The following is a 21,312-nucleotide window of genomic DNA, read 5'->3' as shown; positions in this document are numbered from 1 at the left end:
CAAAGATGCCCCAGGCGGAGGCAGCTCAAAGGCCCTGGGGTGTTCAGAAACCCCTGCTGGTCTGGGTGGGGGTATCCCTGGGAAGACGGGCTCCGTTCATTTGTGGCTTTCATCCGGAAGGTGGCTTGACCCCCAGCTTGCCCCTGCTGGCTTTTTTTCAGCAGTTAAGGAGCCAGCTCCTCTGTCCCAAGCGAGGGTCATGAGGAAAGGCCCTGGGCAGGACTGTGTTTGTGGGGGGACTGAGGAATTCTGCCAGCCTCGGTCTCAGGCTCAGCTGCAGTGGGGATCAGAGGACTAATGGGGAAAACGACTGTAAACTTACTACTCTGCCCTGGAGTGGGGTTAAGGAGCAGAATGGGTTTGACAGGGACTTGAGGACTTTTCTAGAAGCTGAGGATCAAACATGAGACTTGCCTTTTCCTGCGTCCTCTTGCACATCACAGGCAGAGCCCCTAACCCTCCAGGCACTGGGCCACCCCTGGCCTTCCGTCCTTGGGAGAGTGCTCCCTGGGAAGATGGCCCAGCCGGGAACGTCCAGGCCACGCCAGGGGGCACCTAAACCCTGAGTCAGAATCACCCTTCTTGAAAGGGGGAAGGTGCCGTGTTATTTTAGGGACTGTATTTTCTAGGACCGTCCCCCCAATACATGTGTCCTGGCAGGGACAGCAGGACGGTTGTTTTGGAATTGAAGACAATCTGGGACATGTGGTTGCCGCACCCATAACCTAGGCCTTGGGCACGGAACAGGCAGCTTTGGTTTGAATCAGCACTCGTACTTCTCTCCAAGCTCAGCAGGGCTGGGCGGAGGGGGCAAGCAGGGATGCCAGGCCCCTGCCTGGCTTGGGGACGTCTGTGTTCAGTGAGAGGATTCCAGGTGTGACCATCCCAGGGGAGGGACGGCGGGGATGGTCAGACCTCAGCTCCTCCAGTCCTTCCTGCAAATGTCGAAACATCCCCACAACTGCCCTGGCCCAGCACCCCCAAAGTTACATTCATCAGTTGAGATTCAGTAAAAAAAAAAAAAAAAAAAAGAATGTAGATGTCAGCCCTCTCCCACTAGGTCCCAGAGAGCTTAAACCCTGCCTGGTCCCAGCTGCCAGGTTTTGAGGAGGGGCCATCCCAGGCCATGCCCACTGGTGGCTGCCTGCCCCACTGGGGCACCCCTCTAGTCCTCCCCCCACCCAACTTGAGCTGTGGCAATCTGTGATGATGGAAGGTACATTCACACAGGGAGGGTTGGTGTGCAAGGCCAAAGCTGCATGAGGTGGGGTGGGGGACCATGGGGGAAATGCCTTGCAGGCCTGGTCCACCCTGGTGGTGTGAGGGCGGGGCCACAACCCGGCCCCAAGCCCCTGTAGGGCCGGGGGTTGAAGGGCTGAGCCCGCAAGACATTTGCTTGATGCCTCCCTCCGTGGCTGGGCGGGGGCAGACTCCTGGTTCAGGGCCGAGATGGTGGACGCCAGGCTCGGAGGGAGGGGGAGGGCACTTAGGCTCCTCCAGACCTGGAATGGAGAGGGGGCATCAGGGGAGGATATAAGGCAGGGCCCAGGAGAGCCCTCGAGCTGGGCCCTGGGAGGTCAGTGCTGGGCCCTGGAGACAGCAAGTCACAGGCTGGTCAGGGAGGGGATCTGGCGGGAGGTCAGACAGCGGTGACATGAAAGACAAAACAGATGGGACGCAGAGGTAGGCTCCCTTCCCAGGGGTTAGGGCCTGTGTGGGCGGGGGCACAGCTCCAGGGTCCACGGGGCCAGAGGTGGTCTGGCCGTAGGAAGGGCAGGAGTTAAACGACCAAGGCCTGAGGGGGTGGGTGGACTGGAGGAAGGGGCAAGGGGCAAGTCGAGGACACTTCCTGGAGTGGGGTTCTCCCACCCCTGTAGTGACAGCAGTGACAGCAAGGGTGGAGGAACCAGCCCCAGCTCCCCATCCACAGAATGCGAGGTGACGAATGAGATGGAGGAGACAGGGACAGCGGGAGGGATGGCGTGGCCGGCGTCACACTGCCCCCTGCTGGGTCGGGTCATACCTTCCTCGGCGGATGTTTCTTCAGGAGCCAAGGAGAGGACAGGCAGAGAAAGGAAAAGGAGCCGTCTGTGACCTTGTCCTTCTCCCAGGGAGGGGCCTTCTGGCTCCCGGGAGACCCTTTGCCCCAGAGATGGGCCAGGGGCCCCAGGACCTAGATGCTAATGACAGGCCCAGGGAGCGCTACCAGGAATACCTACTGAACTTGGGTCCTGGGTTTGAGTCCTGACTGCAACTAACTCACCGCATGACCCTGAGCCTCAGGTCCTCCTCTGTACACTCAGGGGTTAGACCAGCTCGAGGGCCCCAGACACGGGTGCCCACAGAGCACCGTAGGCTGGGTGGGGCCTGGGGACTGAGGACTCGGGCAGCTCCCTGCTCAGCTCCACTGTGGCCAGGCTGGGATGCACTGAAGCACAAGGCGCCCCCATCTTCTCACATTTCAAGAGAAGCTGGAAATCAGGATTCTTAATGTAAAATCTCCTGGTTTTTTAAATGTGAGCAACCAATTTTTTTAAATGTTAAGACAAGACGCTGTGGGCTGGCTTGGATTGTGACAGGCGAGCTCCGGTTTGGTTAACCGCTCAGGGAGGCCCCCTCAATTCCAACAGCCTGGGGTTCTGATAACCCCAGAGGATGCCAGGGGGTGCAGGGGCCATGTGTGTGTCTTACTTAAATCCCCAGCCCGTGCCGCCCAGGACGATGGCTGCAACCAGGACAGCCCCGGCGATGGAGCCGATGATGATGTTGGTGCCGCTGGGACCTAGGGAGGAGGGCAGGGCTCAGTTGGCAGGGACAGTCATGGAGGACAGGAAAGATGGAGCCCCACCCTGGCCAGCTCCAGCCTCACCCTTATATCTCTCCGTCTCCCCTGTGGGCAGAGACGTGGGCAGGGGGTTGTGGATACTGCAGTCCTTGCCCGTCCAGTCTGGCTGACAGATGCATTTCCCTTCATTGCTGCAGACCTAGAGGTGGGGTGGGGCCGGTAGAGGTGAGCAGGGCCCTGTTCCCACTTGTAAGCCCTTCCCCTGATCCCTGACCTCCAGGCACCCACCCCGTGGTGGGAGCAGATCCGGTGCTCCCCGCTGCCAGGGCAGGTGCTGAAGTTGAAGGCAGAGGCTGGCAGGCAGCGATGGTCCAGGCACAGCATGTTGGGCCCGCAGGCTGTGCCATCCTCTACGTAGCTCAGGTCTGAACCATCGGCCAGCTGCACGTGGCCACCCCTGGGGAAACAGCACAGCCGACCTCTGCCCTTGCCCCCGACCCCATCACGGCTGCAACCTCCCCTTCCCCAGCCATGGTCCCAGCCCACACCTGCAGTCCAGCTCCTTGCCCTGGTGGTAGAAAGTGACGCTGCTGATGTCTCCCCCTAAGTCCCCCAGCCGAGGAGCTCCAGAAATGTTGACACAGAGGAGGAAGCCACAGAGCACATCCCTGTTGGGGTAGTGTGGAGACAGTGGGCCCCAAGTCTGACCTCAGACCCAACAACTGACTTTGTATCTGCCCTCTCCCCCTGATTTTTCACATAGTCTCCCGCTGGGACTCATAGCCCGCCCCATCTCTGAAAAAACCCTGCCCAGCCCCAGAGCCCCAGCCCCAAAACTGGGGAAGCCCAACCAGGAGCTTTGACTACTCACTGTTTATTGCACTGGACCCAGCCTGACCCCTTGCGCCCACAGTTCCCACGTTCTGTCCCCTCCACGTTCAGCTTCTCGTAACAGAAGCGATCAGCAGCCGCTGTAGGGAGATGACGCCAGGCATCACCCCACCCACTCCAGAACCCACCTGGGGCCTCAGGCCTGACCCCAAGTCCAGCTGGGTCCCTGAGATCCTGGGGAGCCGCACATCTGGCAGAAGGCATTTCAGCCAGAGCCTGTCCCCAGCCTCTCCATTCCAGGTATTCCACGTTCCCCTCTCCCATCTCCAGCCAAAGACTCACCATGGCCCCAAAGGGCCTGGCACTGCCGGTCCCGGGTTTTGCAGCGACCTCCGTAGCAGCGGCCCTGAGGGACAGACAGGAGACAAGGGACACAGACACTGAGGACAAGAGACTGCACTGAGCCAGAGACCCACAGGGGGTGGAAGCTCCACCCCATCATACCTGTTCGTGATCACAGTAGTAACCATCCAGCTTGTGCAGGTTGGGGGGACACTGCGGAGAAAGGGGCTGGACTGAGTAGAGCTGACCCAGGACTGGGAGCTGAGGTCGGCTCCAGGGAAGAATAAAGGGGTGCCAAAGGCCCACCAGGTGGGGGCTCAGGTCCCAGGGCTCCTCCAGGTCAAGGACAAGAGGAGGGAACTCAGACCACATGGATTGGCAGGTCCCATAGTTTCTCCAGTCTCCCTCAGTTTCCTGCACCTCCTTCACAGGGCTGGGAGCACTGAATGCCTGGTATGTAATAAGGACTTAGAGGTTAAATAATATTATTATCCACTGTGATCCCTAGTAGACACCAGGCACTGCGCCAGGCACTGGGAACACCCGCTAGACTATAAATACTGGTTTAACGATTGGAGAAACAAAGCCAGAAGGCATGAAGAACTCCTTTCTCAGATGAGAAACGGAGGCTGATCAGCGGCGGCGACTACAGCAGCGGAGAGGAGGGGCGCGCAGAACAGTCACCCAGCAGAGCTAAACGGATAGGGATAGTGGTTGCCTCGCTCGGGACTCCGCAGGGCGGCCGGGACGGACGGACCTGGCTCGAGTCCCCGGTGCAGGTCTCCGCGATGTCGCATTCGTTCACGGCCTCTCGACAGGACACACCCCGCGGCTCGTACTAGGGAAGGGATGCATTGCGGGGCTCAAGCAAGAACCACCGACCCCTCGTCTTCCCGCCTCCTCGGCCCGGCCCCCGCCCGCTCCCTGCCCACTCAGCACCGCCCCCAGATCCGTTCACGGCTCCGCCCACCCCGCTACTTCTCAACAGGTGCTCCGCCCCACTCCCCGTAGCTCCGCCTTCAACAGAACGGAGAGGGCCGCACGCCCAGCTCCTCCCTCCCCATTGGCGCTTTCTTCGCGTCAAGCCCCGCCCCTACAGATTTGCCTCCAGCGGCTCCTCCTCCTTAAGTCCCGCCCCCTATCTGGACGTCCGCAGCCCAGTCCCTCCCGGTCCCCGCTCCTTCCCGTCCCAGCGGCGGGTCCCCCTCACCTTGCAGCGGCGACAGCAGAGCCCGTCGCTGCACATGGCGTCGTGAGTCAGGGTGCATTTCTTGCAACAGTTCCCGCCCGCGCGGCTGCACTCCTGAGGGACGCAGGGAAAGGGCGAGCCCTGACCCTCCCCACCCAGACCCTCCCTCGCACTCACCCCTGCGTTCCCCGCCCCCCACCTGGCACCAGCACTAGTCTCGCACCTGCACCGAGCCGCAGTCGCACTCCTCCCCCGCCTCCACGAAGCCGTTCCCGCACTCAGGCGGGTCCAGGAGCTGGACGGGGAAGAGGTGTCGGGAGTCTGGCCGGGACCCTGCCCAAGCCCCGCTCCCACGTTCCCAGCCCTGGGGCTGGTACCTTGAGGGGCTTGTTGAAGAGGCAGCTCCCGCCGCCCTCCTGCAGAAACTGGTTATACTCGTCGATGCTACAGCGCGAGAACTTGCGGGGTAGGTAGAACCTGGGTAGGGATGAGGGGGCCGTGCCGCTAAGTCCCCGCCAGCCCACTGTCTCGTCCTTTCTCAAGACTGGGATGGGGTGCACCGGCGGACTCGGTCACCATCTCGAGGAGGCTGAAGATCTATGTGCCTGGACACTGCATGAGAATCCTCCCGCCTGCCCATCAAGCGGGAGTGGGCAGGGGACGCCGCTCCTGGCTTCTCCCCGAAACCTCAGGACTCCGGGAGTCGGAGGTTTGTGCGCCAAGGAAGGAAGGTGCCTCCAAATGAGGCTTTGGCGGTGCCCAGTGGCGACAGTGCGCACTACAAGCCTGAACAATTCGGGCGTCCGGCTGGGGAATGTGCGTCTCCCTATGCAGTGTCCACAGACAGCTGTGCTTCCTGGAATTCTGAGTGGTCCCGAGAGAGAGCTGGGTCTCTTGAGGCCGCCGGGTCCAGAATGTCACCCAGTGCTCGCTCTAGGACTCCCTTTGCCCAAGATCCTCCCCCGTTTTGTCCCCAAGAACTCACCCAGTGTCCTCCATGATGCAACCCAGCCAGTTGTCCGGACATTTGCAGTCCCCTGAGAGGTAAGCCAGGTGAATATAAGGGAGGGTGAAGAACTGCCCCCCTCCCGTGGGCACCTTCTTCATCTCTAGAGTGTGGGTCTGGGCGGGGTGTGAGGGTCTTCACTGATACCTGCCGAGCTCCGGTGTTTATTCCACATCATGCCCAGGTTCTGCCCCAGCGTCTGGGCCAAGGTCACCGCCATGGCCCCCATGTTGTCATACTTGGGGTGAGGAAGATGGAGCACAAAGATGTCTACATCCCTCCCAAAGGCACAGGGCTCATGCCCTTCGCAGCCCCTCTCCTTCCCACCTGGCCACGCCCCCCCCACTGCTCACCTCGTTCACACCCCCACCCCTGGACAGCGAGCAGATGCCCCCCACGTAGGCAGCGCCACTGCTGGTGCTCTGGAAAGTTCTGCCCCTGGAAGGGAGAGGCTTGTCAGGAGAACCCACTGCCTTCCCCGTGGTGGCTCCCCTGGGCTCTGATGGGGAGACAGGTGAGCCCCCCCCCCCCCCCCCCCCCCCGGCCATGAGGAGGTGAGTTCTGCCCTTCATGTCAGTCTGTGTGACCTCAGGCAATTCCCCTCCCTTCTTTGGATTCATTTGCCCTTAAGCCAAATGAGGGATTCCTAATAGATCATCTCTAACTGCAAGGACCTTTTATCAGATTTTTTTCCCTACTAGGGCATTGGAAGGGATGCCCTGAGGAAGGGGTGCTGGGACCATTTGAAAGGGGAAGAGGGGACGAAGGGGAGGTATGGGCAGAGGAAGACCACGGGTGGTAGGGAAAAGGGGCCTGAGCCTAAGATGCAGGGGAAGATGCCCAGCCACTGCTGCAAATGGCTGGGAGTAGGTACAAGGGGAGCCCAGTCCCCACACCCTGCAAGCGTGCCTGGCCCAGAGCCATGTTCAGTAACCCTGTGCACCACAGCCACCAGCAGAGGCTGGCAGGGTTCATGGGGTGAGGGACTCACGAGAAGAGGTGGGTGGCATCACTGGGCTCAGGCAGGCCCTCCCGCCGGTAGACCATGAGCCGGGCCAGGGTCTCCAGGAGGTCATCCTGCACCTGGATCTTGTCCCCATCTGCCCACGTTTCCATGGCAACCAGCACGATGCGGGTATTCAGCTGTTCCTTGTACATCTGGGCCAGGAAGGGAGAAGATGAGGAGGGGGCTGGGGCTGGAGGGTGGGAGTGGGTGTGGGGGAACAGGGCTGGAGGAAAGTCTCAATCTGTCCCTCCAGGAAGTGGGGGTCAGAGGCTGACGGTGCCCTTGAGAGCTCACCCTGAGGATGCCTGCGGTGGCGTGGGGGGTGGGAGGAGAGGGAAGGGAAGGGAGGGCTGCTCACCACATCTGCCAGGTTCACCACGGACTTGGCAAAGTTGCTGGTGAGGACCACCGACTGTCGCATCTGCTCAAACTGGGAGAGAAGAGAGTGGGCGGAGGGCCAGTCTGCTTCCAGCCCCTCCTCCCAAAGTTACTCCCAGCCTGGGACTGTACCAGCTGGTGGTCGTTGATCACAATCAGCTCCACATACTTGGTCTCACTGTGCACTGTAGGGTGGCCCCTGCGGACCTGGCGGGGGGGAGGTGGGCACTTGGAATCAGTCCCCTCCATGCCTGGCATCGTGGCCAAGCCACAGACAGACTCAAGGAGGGGCTGGACTCCAGCCAGAGACAGTGTCGGTTCCCCACTTGTGCGGGTCCCATCCAGCCTTGGTACCAGGGCAGGCAGCCTCGGTTTGCCTAGACACTAGTGGTAGGGCCTAGGGTGGGCGCTTCCTGCCAGAGGTGGTTCCCTGGCTTCCAGCCACATCAGTCTGAGCCCTCCTTTGCCCCGGCTATGGATGGGGGTGACCTCCTGCTCCCGGCCACAGCCTGAGGCCTCTGCAGCAGGAGGTCTGTGCGGGCCCCCATACCTGCCTTTTCCTTCTCAGCCTTGGTCGGTTCGGAGAAGCAGAATGGGCAGGGGCAGCAAACAGGCAGCCTGGGGGGAGGGTGCCGGTGAGGGGGGCACAGTCGACCCCCTCCCTAGCCCCATTTTCCCTCCCTTACCTGGTTCCCTGCATCCGAGGGGGGCTGGGAGGAGAGGGGTCCGGTAAATGAGGTGGGGAAGGGGTCCCTGCAATGAGGGGAAATTAGTTCTTGGGGAGGCCGACCAGATCTGCTCTGAGCCCAGTTGCGGGGGAACATCTCCAGCCCTTCCCCCCACCCCACCCCAGGGTGACCCAGAACTGGCCAGAGCTCCCATGTCGGATCTGATCTCCCAGATGCTCAGATTCCGGGGTCAAGACCTGGGGGCACCCTGAGAGACAGGGGCAAAGGACACTGGAGCCCGATGGGAGGTCACTTGGGGGACAGAGGGGACATTGGAGCTGGGGGCACGGGGGAGGGAACCAGAGCTGGGGGCACGGGGGAGGGCAGTGAGGCTGAGGTTACCAAGGCAGGAGGATGAGGAGGCAGCAGTAGCCACTGAGGTGACAGCCATTGGGACGAGCGCAGCAGGGCTGTCAGAGGGGCCAGGGAGGGGCTCACCTGGAGGGTTTCCTGAGGCCTGGCCACCTCGTGGGGCTCCATGATGTAGGTGAAGTTCCCGTCAGAGAAGACCCCGCTGCAGCGAGAGAGACGCAGCTCCCCACCGTCCCCAGGGCTGGAGGCTCATCCTGGCCGCCCAGCCCCTCCCCATACTCACTGCAGCCCCTGGCAGGTGGAGAGGGCAGCAAAGGAGTTCGGGTTCCCTCGGAGCCTCCCCTGGTAGTAGCAGTGGTCTCCAGCCCCCTGGGGGAGCAGAGAGCGTGAGTGGACATGCTCCCTTCCCCGCGTGAAGGCAGGAGGACGGGTGAGGGCCGCTGAAGCTGCCCCGTGTGCAGGGCTGCGGTCCCTGGATACACCTGGGGATCTGGAGCCCGGCTCTGCTCTGGCTATGCTCCTAATGTGCTGTTTCACCTTGGGCAAGTTCCTAGCCCTCTCTGGGCCTGCTTTACCTCACCTACAACGTGAGGACTTTGGGGCACATCAGTGGCTCTTAACCATGAGTTGGGGCTGGTACAGGGATCACAGACTCATCTGAGAAGAATAGCTGACGTTCATATAGCACCTACTGGGTGCCAGGCACCATTCTAAGCACTTACCACGGATCCGCTCACTTAATCAGATGAAAGCTATGGACTCACCCCCAACACACACACACCATTTCACACACGGTGTGTTCACAGACGCCACAGCCTCTGTGGGCCACCCCTGGACGCATGGTCTGTGGCTGAGGAAACGTGAGCAGCGTGTGTCCTCCTGGCCAGGCTCACAGGTCAGTGGGGACGAGCACCCCCTCCCCTCTGCTTCCTGCAGAATTACTGGTGCTCCGATTACTGACCAGTCTGGAGGGGGAGGGCCGAGGCTATCTATAGACACCCATTCATCTTTGCTTGCACCCCTGGGCCTTCAGGGCTGGGACCCTGGGGTCCCAGGCAGCCCGGAATTCCCAGGGCCTTGGTGCTGAGCAAGAGGGGTGTCGCCCCAACCGCCCCCTGCCAGAAGATTCTGGGCATGGAGCAGTGGGGGTCCTGGAATGTCTCCATGCTGGCAGACAGGCTGGCTGGGGGTCAGCCCTCTGGAGCTGGGCGAGGGGAGCTGAGGACTCCATGCCATTCGACAGGCCACCCCGACTCCAATCCTGGAGGGGCCAGGCCCAACCCGAGTGTAGAATATACCCCAGACCCCATCTCCACCGGCCACCTGTCCCTTCATACCACCTCCCCATCCCCTTCCAAAGGCACTCACGGTGCTGTGCTGGGTGGGCCCCTCCCGGCTGAAGTGGCGCTCCACATATTGCGAAGAGAGAAGGTGACTGGAACAGACAGAGTGGGCAGGAGGAAGGAGCGGGTCACAGTGGGGCTAGGTCCTCTTTGGGTCCCACCACAGCTCAGATCCAGGTGCCCTGCCCCAGCCAGCCTGCCCGCCTGCTGCCCTTCCCCCAGACTCAAGGCCACACTCACTGGTTCAGCTCCAGGTCCAGAGTGAAGTTTGAGTTGAAGGCTGGGATGACGAAACTCACCTGGGCCAGGTGGACAGGCTGGGAGAAAGTGGGGGAAGGCAGAAGGGGAGTCAACCTGGGGAGGCCTGAAGGTGGGAACTGGGGGGACTGGCGAAACCCCAGTAAGGGGAGTAGCCCTGGGGAGGGGATGACCCAGGCCCAGTAGCTGTGGGTACCATTGATCTAGGGGGAAGATGCTTTCCTCCAAGCTCATCTTCCTCCAAGACCCTGTTCCTTTCCTGGGGGGAGGGGCAGGAGCACGCATCCCGGGGCACAGGCCTCCTGGCTCTCTGGGTGCCAGCCCACCCTCTCTGGTATGGCCCTGGGGCCAGTCTACGGTAGGGATGGGCAGGGGCAGCTCAGCCTGCCCACTGCCTCACGCCAGGCCCTCCCTGCTGCTGGCAGGGCCACGCTCACCCACAGGTGAACTAAAGGGAGGCCCCGAGAAGTATCACGGGAAAAAGGCAAACAGGAGATGGGGTGCAGTGTGACCCCAGGGCCCTGCTGAAGCAGGCCCCTCCCTTCCTGTCCCCCTACCTTGGCCCTAGCCTCAACTTATGGAGGAGGCCTCGTACACTGCAGACAGGGGTGGAATGGGTTAGAAATGATCGCAGGGCCCCTGGAAGCTGGGATGATGGGCAAATGCCATCCTGTCGGGGAAAGAACGTGGCTCCTCTACCCCCAAGTCCATTGCCCTCTGCCTCGCCCAAAGCAGCTCATCTTTGATATTTCAATCCCATGGTTAATTTTTAAACACGGAAGTTTTCCTGATAAATTTTTCAGAGGGGCCTTTGCAGTGGGGCTGGGAGGCTCCAGGTTGTCATGGCAACGTACCAGGCCTGAGCAAGATGGCTGCCCTCCCAGGCCTGGGTGCCCAGCTACTGTAGCGGGTACGGATTCCAGACCTGACGCTAGTGTGCCTGGAGGGAAAGCGACCCCAAGAGAAGAAGGGGCAGGAGAGTCTGGGCTGAGGAGAAGTCAGCCTCTCGGGTCCCACGTCCCCAGCCCAAGCCTCAGGTCTTACAAAAGATCTCAAAGCACAGGAAGGGCCTGAGGGGGGCTGGAGCCTTCTGTTCATCCCCGTCCATTTAAGGAGACTGAAATCCAGATCCCCAGATGAGGGGCCCACCACTGGGCTGTACAGATGTGAGGAAGTTTGTTGGCTGCCTTTCCTTCGGGGGGAGCAGGTTACAAGATGGAGGGGAGCCCCGATGTCACAAAACTCCATAGCCTGGTGTAGTCGGCTTCCTGATCAGCCACCCAGATTCCTAATCTTCATGAGCGCTTGTGCGCCAGGCACTGTTCTAAACACTTTACAAGTATCATCGTATTTGATCTTCACTACAACCCAGTGGGATAGATACTAATGTTATCCTCATCTAACATATGGGGAAACTGAGGCACAGAGAGGCTAACTAACATGCCCATGGTCGTAAGGCTAAGAAGTGGTAGAGCTGGGATTCAAGCCTAGGGAACCAGCTTCTAGGGCCTTCTCCCCTCAACGGTAAGGTAAGATGGAAACGGCCCAGTGTCCATGAGAGGCCCTGGGAGTCAGGGTGAGGTAGGCAGCCCTCTGAGCCCCAAAGACACTGAGTCACCCCACCCCAGGCTGACCGAGGCTCCAAGCTCCATCCTGAGCCCCTAGAGCGTCAACCAGATTTGAAATAGAAAGTCAAAGACAAGGAGTCACTGCTTCCCTCTCCCCACCTTGGCCTGGACAACCCCTGCCCTCCCCCTGCCCCTGGGCCTCGACCAGCTCTGTCCCCAATACCCTAACTCCTTGGTCTGGACCACCCCTGCCCTCCCTCTCCCCTCCTGGACTTGGACTATCTCTGCCTTCCCCACCTATCCCTGTCTGGACCATCCCTGCCCTCCCTCTCCCCTCCTGGACTTGGACTATCTCTGCCTTCCCCACCCATCCCTGTCTGGACCACCCCTGCCCTCCCTCTCCCCTCCTGGACTTGGACTATCTCTGCCTTCCCCACCCATCCCTGTCTGGACCATCCCTGCCCTCCCTCTCCCCTCCTGGACTTGGACTATCTCTGCCTTCCCTACCCACCCCTGTCTGGACCACCTGTGCCCTCTCTTGCCCTCAGGTCTGTTCCTGCTTCTTCTTTCTGGCCCCCACTGACAAGCCTGTATCCCGGCCCCTATGGTGACCGCCCAGGAGAGCAGCCTGTCCAGGCCCCTTGCCTTGATTCTGCTCTCTAAAGTTGGTAGCCTCACGGATAATCCAGCAACCTCTCTGAGCCTCAGATTTTCCCACTGAAAATGGTAAGATGAGCCCAGATGCAAGGCTGCAAGGTTGCCTTGTGTGGCAGAGGTTGTCCTGGGCCTGGAGGATTCTGGAAGAGTCGACCCTGGTGCTTGCAGAATCTCCCCCACTCAGAAAGTCAGCGAGCTAACCCATCTGGCCTCCCCACTCTCTCTGCAGACCAAGCTGACCCCGACTCAGGGTAAAGCCCGGACCGATGCGCGAGCAGACGCCAGGTGGCCTTTGTCCCCACCACTTCCTGCAGCCTGCTGAGGCCTCATCCCTCTCCTTACCTGGCAAGGCCTAACTGTGGGGCTGGGAGGCCCTCTTTCCCAGCAGGACACAGGGTTCAGGCCAGGTGGGATCCTGGGGCAGTGCAAGGGCAGCTGCTGGGACTGGGAGGCAAGCCCAGGAGGGGTTGGGGGAACCACCAAAGGCTACGGGAAGAAGAGGACGGAAAGTAGATAATGGGGCATGTTTGCCTAACCTGGCCCGATGCAGGGGCGCTGGGGGGGACACCCCCTGTCTGCAGGAAGAGAAAGATCAGGCAAAGCCACCTCAGTCCCCAGGCCCTCTGGACCCCAGGCGCCCGGGTAGGGGGTTCCTGCTGGCACCAGAGTCTTAACCTCCCCCCACCAACCCACACACTCCCAGCCGAGCTTTCAGCCCATGTTCTGTCAAATCCAAACTGCTCCTGGCCTGCATCCTGCCAGACCTGTCCCTGACCTCTCTCGCTATCCCTCAGTCCCTCCCTCGGGAGCCCCTTCTGTCCCCGACTGCTGCCCTCCTTTGCGCCCAGCTCAGCGCTGCTGGTGACCGGCCGACCGGGCCTCCACCCTGTGCCCCGTGCTTGCCTCTCGCTCCCCGGCCACTGGCTGTCACGTGCTCAGGCTCATTGGATCTCAACCTGCCCGGGCAGTCTGGTGCTCATTTTATAAACGCCAGGGAGGGACACTTGGAGGTGACTGGCCCAGGGCCATGCTTGGGAGAAGCTGGGTCGAGGCTCACCCTCGGGCCGGAGTTCCTGTCTCTCATGGCCGCTGTGACCACCTGGCTGCGGTGACCTCACCCTCCCCTGTCGCCAGCTGGTCCACTCTCCAGGCACCTGCTTGCCCCCCACCAGATATGAGTGTGGAGGCAAGAAGGCAAAATCCCCACTGAAGTCCCAGAATCACAAATACAGATGCCAGGCCTCCACCCCAGACCTACAGAATCACAGTCTCGGGAAGGGGAAGCCTAAATATCTTTCGGGTTCCCAAACACCTCAGAAAGTTTGAACATCCAGGCGCTACCCCTCAAACAGTTACCCTGAATCCCTCCTCCCAAGCTTCCATCTCCTCCCAGGACCTTCTCCTCACCCTCGTCTGCGACCACAGGGCGTGCACCCACCGACCCCACCTGACGGGGCTTCGGCCCCTCTCTATCCCTGGGACCTCGGGCACATCGATTTCTTTGGTCACTGATTCCATTCTTCACAGGGGCGGCCTTTAGTCCCCTGGGGTTCGGGCTACACCCACCTTTTTCCTTGCCCAGGGGCTCAACACTTATGTTGAAGGAAAGGCATCAGAAGGCCCGAGTGAGCTGCTTACCCTCTCTGAGCCTCAGTTTCCCCACTGGTAAAATGATGCTGTCATGAGGACTAAATGAAAGCCCTTTCAAATGTGTTTTTCTCACAAGGATTAGTAATATAATAATCAATGAAAAAGGAAGCGTAAATGTTCCCGCTGAACAGGGCTTTGAGGCACTGGAGAAACCGCGTGGGCTGGTGGTGGCAGAGGGGGAGAAGCCAGAGAGGCAGGAGCCCCACCTGGGAGAAATCCCCGCCTTCCCAGCCCTGGTCCCCCAAGATGCGCCGGGCCTGCACTTTTCGGCAGGACAGCGGGAGTCCCAGATAGTGAGAACAGTTGGACCAACTTCCGATAATGGGATTTGACCTAAATGCTTGAGGACAGAGTGACTCCTGACAGGGTCATTAGTCTCTCTGGGGACAGACTCTGGGCAGCTGGGTCCCTCCAGGCAGCCAGGAGGGGTGCTTTGGTGAGGCCAAGCCCACAGGCTGGAGTCTGGCTGGGGAGGACTTAAGACTCCTGCCACGTTGCCCCTCCCCCAACCCTGCACGGAGTCTGACAGGTAACCCCAAATGCCCTGGCTCCTGTTCCTGACATCCAGCCCTCCTGCCACACCTGGCCCCGGACACTCAGGAGGCCAGATGTTGAACATCTGCTCCTGCCGGATCCCAGGCAGGACACCTGACACCCATCATCTCCTCTAATCCTCACAGCAGCCTGGGCGAAGTAGAGACTACTGTTACCCCCATCTCATGGATGGGGAAGGTGGGGTTCGGAAGGCTTGCCCAGGCCACTCAGTCAGAAGCAGGGGAGCCAGGACCCACTGAGGCTGTCCCGCGCCAAAGCCACAGGTACAGCCTTTCGAATGGAAGCTGAGCTTCCTGCAGGAACTCTCCCTCTGCCCAACCTCACGGCAGGGCTCGTTCAGGGCCCACCTGGAGCAAGCTGGGCCCAGCACAAATCCTTCCAGCCACCAGCCCCCTCCCAGGAACCCCCTCCTGCCTCTGATCCCAGGTCAGAGCTGTGACCTTGGCCCGGGTCAGGTACTAGGGCTCCAGGCACAGGCCCTGTGGCTTCCTGCCCGTGACTGCCATCTTGCAAGGGGCTGAGGACTGAGCCTTGCCTAACTGCCCCCCACTCCTCCTCAGCAAGAAAACGCAGACACCACAGCACACGTCCTTGGTTAAGGGCTTTCAGGTGGCAAATGCTGGTCTGGGCAGCTCTCACAGGAGCTCAACCCAGTGACTGAGGTCCCCTCTGCCAGCTGACTCCTGGGCCTGGGACCCTCCACGCCCCCGTTCACTAACTCACATCCTGCCCTCTCCGTGGTTCCGAAGGAGGCTGGGTTTTTCAGGGGGCGGCACAACCTGCACAGCCGCTTCGTGTGGATTAGAAAAAGGGTCCCTTCAGAACACAGGCAGCCTCACGAGTCCTCCGATTCATTCAGCCCACTGGCCCGGGCACCCTTGTGCAGCGAACAACCAGCCCAACTGTACACTGAGGCCCTGCTTGTTCTTCCGCCTCACACCCAGCTGCAGGCTCCCTGTGATCCCAGATTTCTACACTTCCAGAAGCTCCCCGACCTCTCGGCCTCAGGCCTAGCCTGTTTCCAAACTGGACAGAAGTGAGATGTTGAGAGCCGTGGCAAGGAGGGTAGAGTCCCCTGGGCCTTTCTTTGCTGTACCCTTGAGCGAGGGGCCGGCGGCATGCACTGGCTAAGAGGGCTGCCCTGAAAATCAAGCTTGACCATGCTGCTTAAGTGCTGAGTGACCTGGGGTAGTTACTTCGCCTCTCTGTGCCTGTTTCCCCATCTGTGAAATGGGAATAATAATAGCCCCGCCTCCTGGAGTTGTGATGTGGATGAAATAAATTAATAACATAGAAAGGTAGAGCAGTGCCTGTCCCATTGAGGGCCCAGTAGATTGTAATTTCTCTAGCTTCGAGCTCCTTCCTGGGCTGCTTCGCCCTCCCTGGTCCCCCCTCACAAAAGCCAGGAGTCTTTCCCTATCACTACCTCCTGGCGGTGGGTGGGTCTGAGATCAATGTTCTCATCATCCTGATTTGAGGGATCCGGGCTCAGAAAGGTGCTGGCCCAAGGCCAGAGCAGGTGAGCACCCTGGTTCCCACCATCCCAGCCCTGCCGGCCCGCACGTGCCCCCAAACTTGTCACATGACCCACAGCAGATGGAGATCTTGCTGCTGACCCAAGACCTTGTTTGGCTTGAGATCCCAAATGGGTGCAAGAACTTCAGACAAAACCACACAGCAGCAGGGTGGGACGCTTCCTGTTGGGACACTGGGCTCAATGCTGCACGGGCTCCACCATCGGCCCCTGAGGTTCTGAGGCCAGAAGTGCTCCAGGGAGAAATGCCAAGTGGGAGCTAGAGGGGCCTCCTTCCGGTCAGGTGGGAATATTCTGGACATGTCTTTCTGTCTCCCTTGGCCTTCCTCCACCTTGTGCTGGGCTGGGGTGGGGAGGGAGGTTGGGAAATGCCCCCCCACCCCCACCCCCATGCCAAAACCCAGAGAGTGCCTGGAGGCAGAACGGCACTGTGGGAAGAGCCCTGCTCTTGGAGAACATCACCCCACTGATTAAAATCTCACTGACTTTGGGCAAGTTACTTAATCTCTCTGAGCCGCAGTTTGCTCATCTGCAAAATGGGCAGACAAAAGTTACCCGCCTTACGGAGTTGTAAGAATTCCACCCCAGGGGAAAATGGGGTACAGACAAGTCAGGGCAATGAGTGAGCCTCATTGGGAGGCTGCAGGGAGGTCCCAGGGAAGGCTCAGTCCCAGAGAGATCCCCACTGGAAGCGACCGTGACCACTGCCCCACAGCTCCGCAGAAGCTCCACTCCTACCCTCCAGACACCCGGTTGGGCTTATTCAGACTTGGTCACTCACACACTGTAACACATGCACACATGCCACCCACTCACCCAGCAGAGAGACACCCAGAGAGGCTCCCCCATCCTCTGCATACTCAACCCATCCAGTCCAAGCGCACCCATCCCCGTCTCCCCACCATCACAGGTACCACCATACCTCAGGCTCCTGCCCCCACTCTTTCTCTTCAGGAAGGACTAAGCTGAAAGAGCACCCACTCTTCATCCTTCCCTGGCCCCCCGGCTTTCCCTCATCCCTGTCCTCTGACCCCACTGTGGTACCACCCCATCCTCCAATCTGGACATCCCCTAAGACACCAGTCAGACTCCCAGCAGCCAGGAACGGCAGCCAACCCCCAGCCAACACAGGCTTGGGGTGCACGGTTCACAGGTAGGGGGCCACCAAGGAAGAAAGTCAGACCAAGGGCCAAACCCAGCCAGGACACCCTATCCCTGGCCCTGGGACCATCCCTACTGCCCATCTACCACCTGCCAGGGAGCCTGGGCAGGCCCCAAAGGCAGCCTCCACCGCCTTCCCCTCCCTCCCAGCCCACCTCCCCCCACCCCTCCCCATCTTCACCAGGCCTGCCCGCTCAGGACCATTAACCACCCCTCCCCCACTCCACACTGCCCTGAGTGATGGTCCATCTATTATGCATGCCGCCTTCCTGCTCCATTCCATTTCCCCGAGTACCCCCGCCCCCCCCGCCCCCCCACCCCCCGGCAACGCCACAGCCCCCTCCACCCCCCCTAAGGGCTTTTAACCAAGTACATTAGGCAGGGCCTGAAGCCAGTCTGACAGATGTCCGCAATGTTAGCCTCCGTTTCCCTGCTTCCTCCCTCTGCCCAGCCCAATTTACCTCCCACCACTCCCAGCTGCCAAAACTTCCCAGACCTTGATTGTACTCCTCTGAGTCTCTCTCCTCCTCCTATTTCTGCCAGGCCTTTGCCGTCCTGCCCTCGCTGACCCCTTGGCCTGGCTAACTTTCAGCTTCGAGCTCCTGGAGAGCCTAGGCATGCTGAATGAATATTCCATCTGGGTGATTATTATTCACATGACATTAATTAATTATTAATTGCAATTAATCTCCTTCATTCCCAACCTTCCTCAGGGAGGCAGGAGGGGCCTGGCAGCTGAAAGGGACAGCGGGTGAGTGGAGTGGGCATTTGTGAGTGAGCTTGGGGCCTTGAACATTTTCCCAAGGCCCACCCACAGCGAGAACGGAAAGGAGAACAACCATTCGATCAGGGCACAGGGGGAAACTGAGGCAGAAGCAAGCACTAAGCTGGGCCCCAAAAAAGCCCACTGAGGGTGGCTGTGGCGGGCACCCAGCAGCCCTAACCCCTGACTGGCCTCTTAGCTGCTTCTTCCTGCCTCTCACTGCCCTCCCCAAGCCCCATCTGGTGTAGGACGGCTTGCTTTGGCAGGAGAGGGGGCTGGCGGAAAGCTGACCAAGGCTGGACTGAGCCCTGGGCCTTCTAGGTCCGCGGAGGGCAGGGGATCCCCACCCTGATGGGAGGGGGCCTGGAGAGGGGCAGGTGTGTGCTCCCACTAGTGGACTCCAGCACTCCCTTGGTAGCCCATTGTACAGAAGGGGAAGCTGCAGGAGCCGGCTGCTGGGGAGGCAGGCGCCCAAGCCCTGGCTGCCCCGTGGTCTCCCCTGGGCTCTAAGGCCTGCTCCAGCCCCCTGGCCTCACTGCCGGCCCCACTCACCGGGCCACCAGGAGGCTCCTGGCGGACCCTGGTGTCCAACTGCTGCTTTCGGACCTCTCCCCCGGAGCTCTCCCCCACCAGACGGCTGGGCTCTGTGACCTCCGGGGCTTCCAGGCCCCCCAACGGGGGAGAGACCCTCCAGCGCAGAGCTCCGGCGGGACCCCGGGTCCCCACACCTGGGGAGAAAAGGGCATAGCTGCAGACAGATGCCCACCATGGGGCAAGAGACGGGAATGGGGTGGGTACGGCACGCCCATCCCCCACTCTGATGTGGCCCCTGGAACCCTGAGGGGATCTGGGTGGGAGGATCTGCTGCCCTGCCGAGGCAAGAACCCGATGGGGAGGGGGCCAGGAGCTGCACTCCAGCCCGACCGTCACGACTGCCCCCCCACCAAAGCCTCAGAGACCTGCAGAGTCCGCCGGCCGGCGGCAGGGGGCTGGCCGCGGTGGGGGGCAGATGTGGACAGGTGGGTGCACGCACCCTCCCTCCCTCCCCCCCCCCACGCCCTCCCGCGCTCTGGACCTGCTGTCACCCCGAGCACTGCAGGAAAATGTGGCTGCAGCAGAAACCGCCGCAAAACCCGGGGAGGGGGCAGGGAGGGGGCGCCGAGGCCGGGCCGGGCGGGGGTCACTCACCGGGCGAGGGGAGCAGCGGCAGCAGCAGCAGCAGCGCCGCGAACGCCCAGCGCCGCAGCCGCCTCATGGCTCGCTCATAATCCTCCGGGTCCGGGGGCTGCGGCGGCGAGCTGCGCGGCGCGGGCGGGAGGAAGGGCGGGCGGGGAGGCGCGGGCTGCGGGAGCCGCGGGCGGGGGCGCCGGGCAGTCGGGAGAGGGGCGGGAGAGGGGCGGGAGCGGTGCGCGGGCCGGCGGCTGCGGCGACGGCGGCAGGGAGGACGCCCGGCTCAGCGCGCTCCGGCTGCGGCCATCCCCGGGGCTGCGGGCCGGGTTAAGAGCCGAGCGGCGAGCACGTGAGCCGAGGGCCCGCCCCCGCCCCCCGCGGCCCCCCACCCCCACCCGCAGCTAGGCCGGGCCGGGGCCGCCGCGACGGGAGGACAAAAGAGGCGCCGCCCGGGACCAGCCTTCCCGCCCCTCCTCGGCCCCCTCGGCAGGTGCAGGGCTGGGCGCACGCGGTTTCCACCTCGCGATCCCCTCGGCTGCCCTTGCTTGGGGAGCTCCGAGGACCTGTCGATTCATAGGGGGAGGGAGGCAGGGTACAGAGGTACCCCCGGGCTCTGATCTGGTGACGGCTCTTCTGGGGACCCGCGCGATCGAGGTGCGGGGGCGTGGCTGCCCCGCCTGGGGTCACCCCTCTGGCTTCGTACCCGGGAGAGGGCTTCCCTGGACCCAGCCCCCAGAGCCCTGCTCCACTGAAGGCTATTGGAGCTGGGAAGGCTGAGGCCCCAGGGATGGAAGCGAGGGGCAGGGGCTCTTGCGGCCAACCCAACTCAGTGAGTGCCTCTGGGATCTCTCCCGGTGGAGTAGGGCACTGCTGGGTCCTCTCAAACGCTTGGGCCAGACCCCTTTCCATCCAGCAGCCTCCTTCTCTGGGCGAATGACGCCCTTGCCTCCAGGAGGGCTTCAGGCATTGCTGTCACCGGGGGGTCCTCCCCTCACTGGGCTGAGTCCCTCACACAGGACACCTCAATTCTTTCCCCTTCCCCTAAATATATAAACTAGCCAGGTAATTTACATGAGGTTAGCATGTCCAATTTCTGTCCCTCCCTTGCCAGCCCACATCTTTGAGGAGCAGAAGATACCTCTGCAGCCCCAGCCTCCCCTCTCTCGCCAAACTAGGTTGCCCTGTCTATAGACCATCTGGCCTCCCAACCTACCTCCCCAGCTGTGCCCTCAGCTCAGCTCCCAGGTTCCTGGGCAAAGTGGGTGCCCACACTGGGGGCTTGGGATCTCTGACCCCTGCTAGGAATCCTAAGAGTCAGTGATGGGTTAGGGTGTGGTAAGACGCGTGAGCCCCGCTGGTGAGGCCTCACCCTGACTTTGTGCCCCAAGCCAGAGCATCCTCACACCCACACTGGGAGACCACAGATCACTGAGGAGCAGGAATGGAGGCAGGGATCCCCTTGCTGGGTCCTCTGCTTCCCCCAGGGACCCAGGGCCTCTGCCAGGGAGGGAGCTGCCTCTGGCTCATGACAGGCCCCCCCAGCTCTATTTTAGGCCCAGGAGAGGTGAGAAGGTGATTTCCCAGGAGGCGCTGACATCAATGCTGGGAACAGGGTGACTCCCCCCACCCCCCTCCAACCACCTGCCATTCCAGACCCAGATGCTCAGCAAGTCTGAGTCAATTGTTCCTTCACCCTTGAGACATCTTGGAAACCTCCTCCAGGGTGTAGGGGCTCTGAGGAATTAGGACCTACTGTGTGATATTCCCTGGAAGCCCACAATTATCCAGGAGGGGGAGACTGTGTTTCTCATTTTACAGGTGGGGAAACTAAGGCTCTGAGAGGCTACACGAGCCTCCCAAAGTCAAACAGCTGGTCGGTGAGAGGTACATCCCATATTCCAGGGTCCCCCTCCTCCCTGGCCACCCCTATCCCCACCTTTGCCTTCTATCTGGGACCTAGAAGGGACTGGCCCATCTGGTCCATCTATCCCACCCTCTACCCCTTTGGTTGGCACCCCAGACACTACCAGGGTGAGTCTGTCCTACCTTACCCTCGCCATGTTACACGGCCTCCCA

At 61.2% G+C, this 21,312-nt stretch overlaps 2 protein-coding genes across 7 annotated transcripts in view; one reads left to right on the top strand and one right to left on the bottom strand.

Annotated features, from left to right (window-relative positions):
- The window catches only part of GJC1 (gap junction protein gamma 1), a 105,305-nt gene that overhangs the window by 47,574 nt on the left and 36,419 nt on the right, over positions 1–21,312 (top strand). The window lies entirely within an intron of this gene.
- ADAM11 (ADAM metallopeptidase domain 11) lies at positions 1,005–19,416 on the bottom strand. 4 transcript variants are annotated; one of them, XM_067714177.1, is made up of 27 exons: positions 19,255–19,416; positions 18,619–18,794; positions 10,161–10,237; positions 9,946–10,012; positions 8,861–8,946; positions 8,704–8,779; positions 8,224–8,290; positions 8,088–8,155; positions 7,670–7,744; positions 7,518–7,589; positions 7,145–7,311; positions 6,507–6,591; positions 6,301–6,391; positions 6,133–6,184; positions 5,525–5,624; positions 5,371–5,442; positions 5,169–5,261; positions 4,716–4,796; positions 4,121–4,171; positions 3,959–4,022; positions 3,657–3,756; positions 3,334–3,453; positions 3,074–3,242; positions 2,870–2,984; positions 2,692–2,782; positions 2,024–2,041; positions 1,005–1,502 (listed from the first exon to the last, which is right to left on the bottom strand). In XM_067714177.1, exons 1-27 carry the CDS (start codon positions 19,319–19,321, stop codon positions 1,487–1,489), a joined length of 2,316 nt encoding a protein of 771 aa, XP_067570278.1. In that variant the 5' UTR covers positions 19,322–19,416; the 3' UTR covers positions 1,005–1,486. The 4 variants fall into 4 exon arrangements, with proteins under 4 accessions (XP_067570278.1, XP_067570277.1, XP_067570279.1 ...); XM_067714176.1 differs by having other exon boundaries at positions 1,005–2,041; XM_067714178.1 differs by lacking the exon at positions 3,334–3,453 and having other exon boundaries at positions 1,005–2,041.

The sequence above is a fragment of the Pseudorca crassidens genome, chromosome 19 (assembly GCF_039906515.1).
Source record: "Pseudorca crassidens isolate mPseCra1 chromosome 19, mPseCra1.hap1, whole genome shotgun sequence".
NCBI lineage: Eukaryota > Metazoa > Chordata > Mammalia > Artiodactyla > Delphinidae > Pseudorca > Pseudorca crassidens.
Note: the sequence above shows the minus strand (reverse complement) of the source record. Positions and strands in the feature narration are given on the sequence as shown.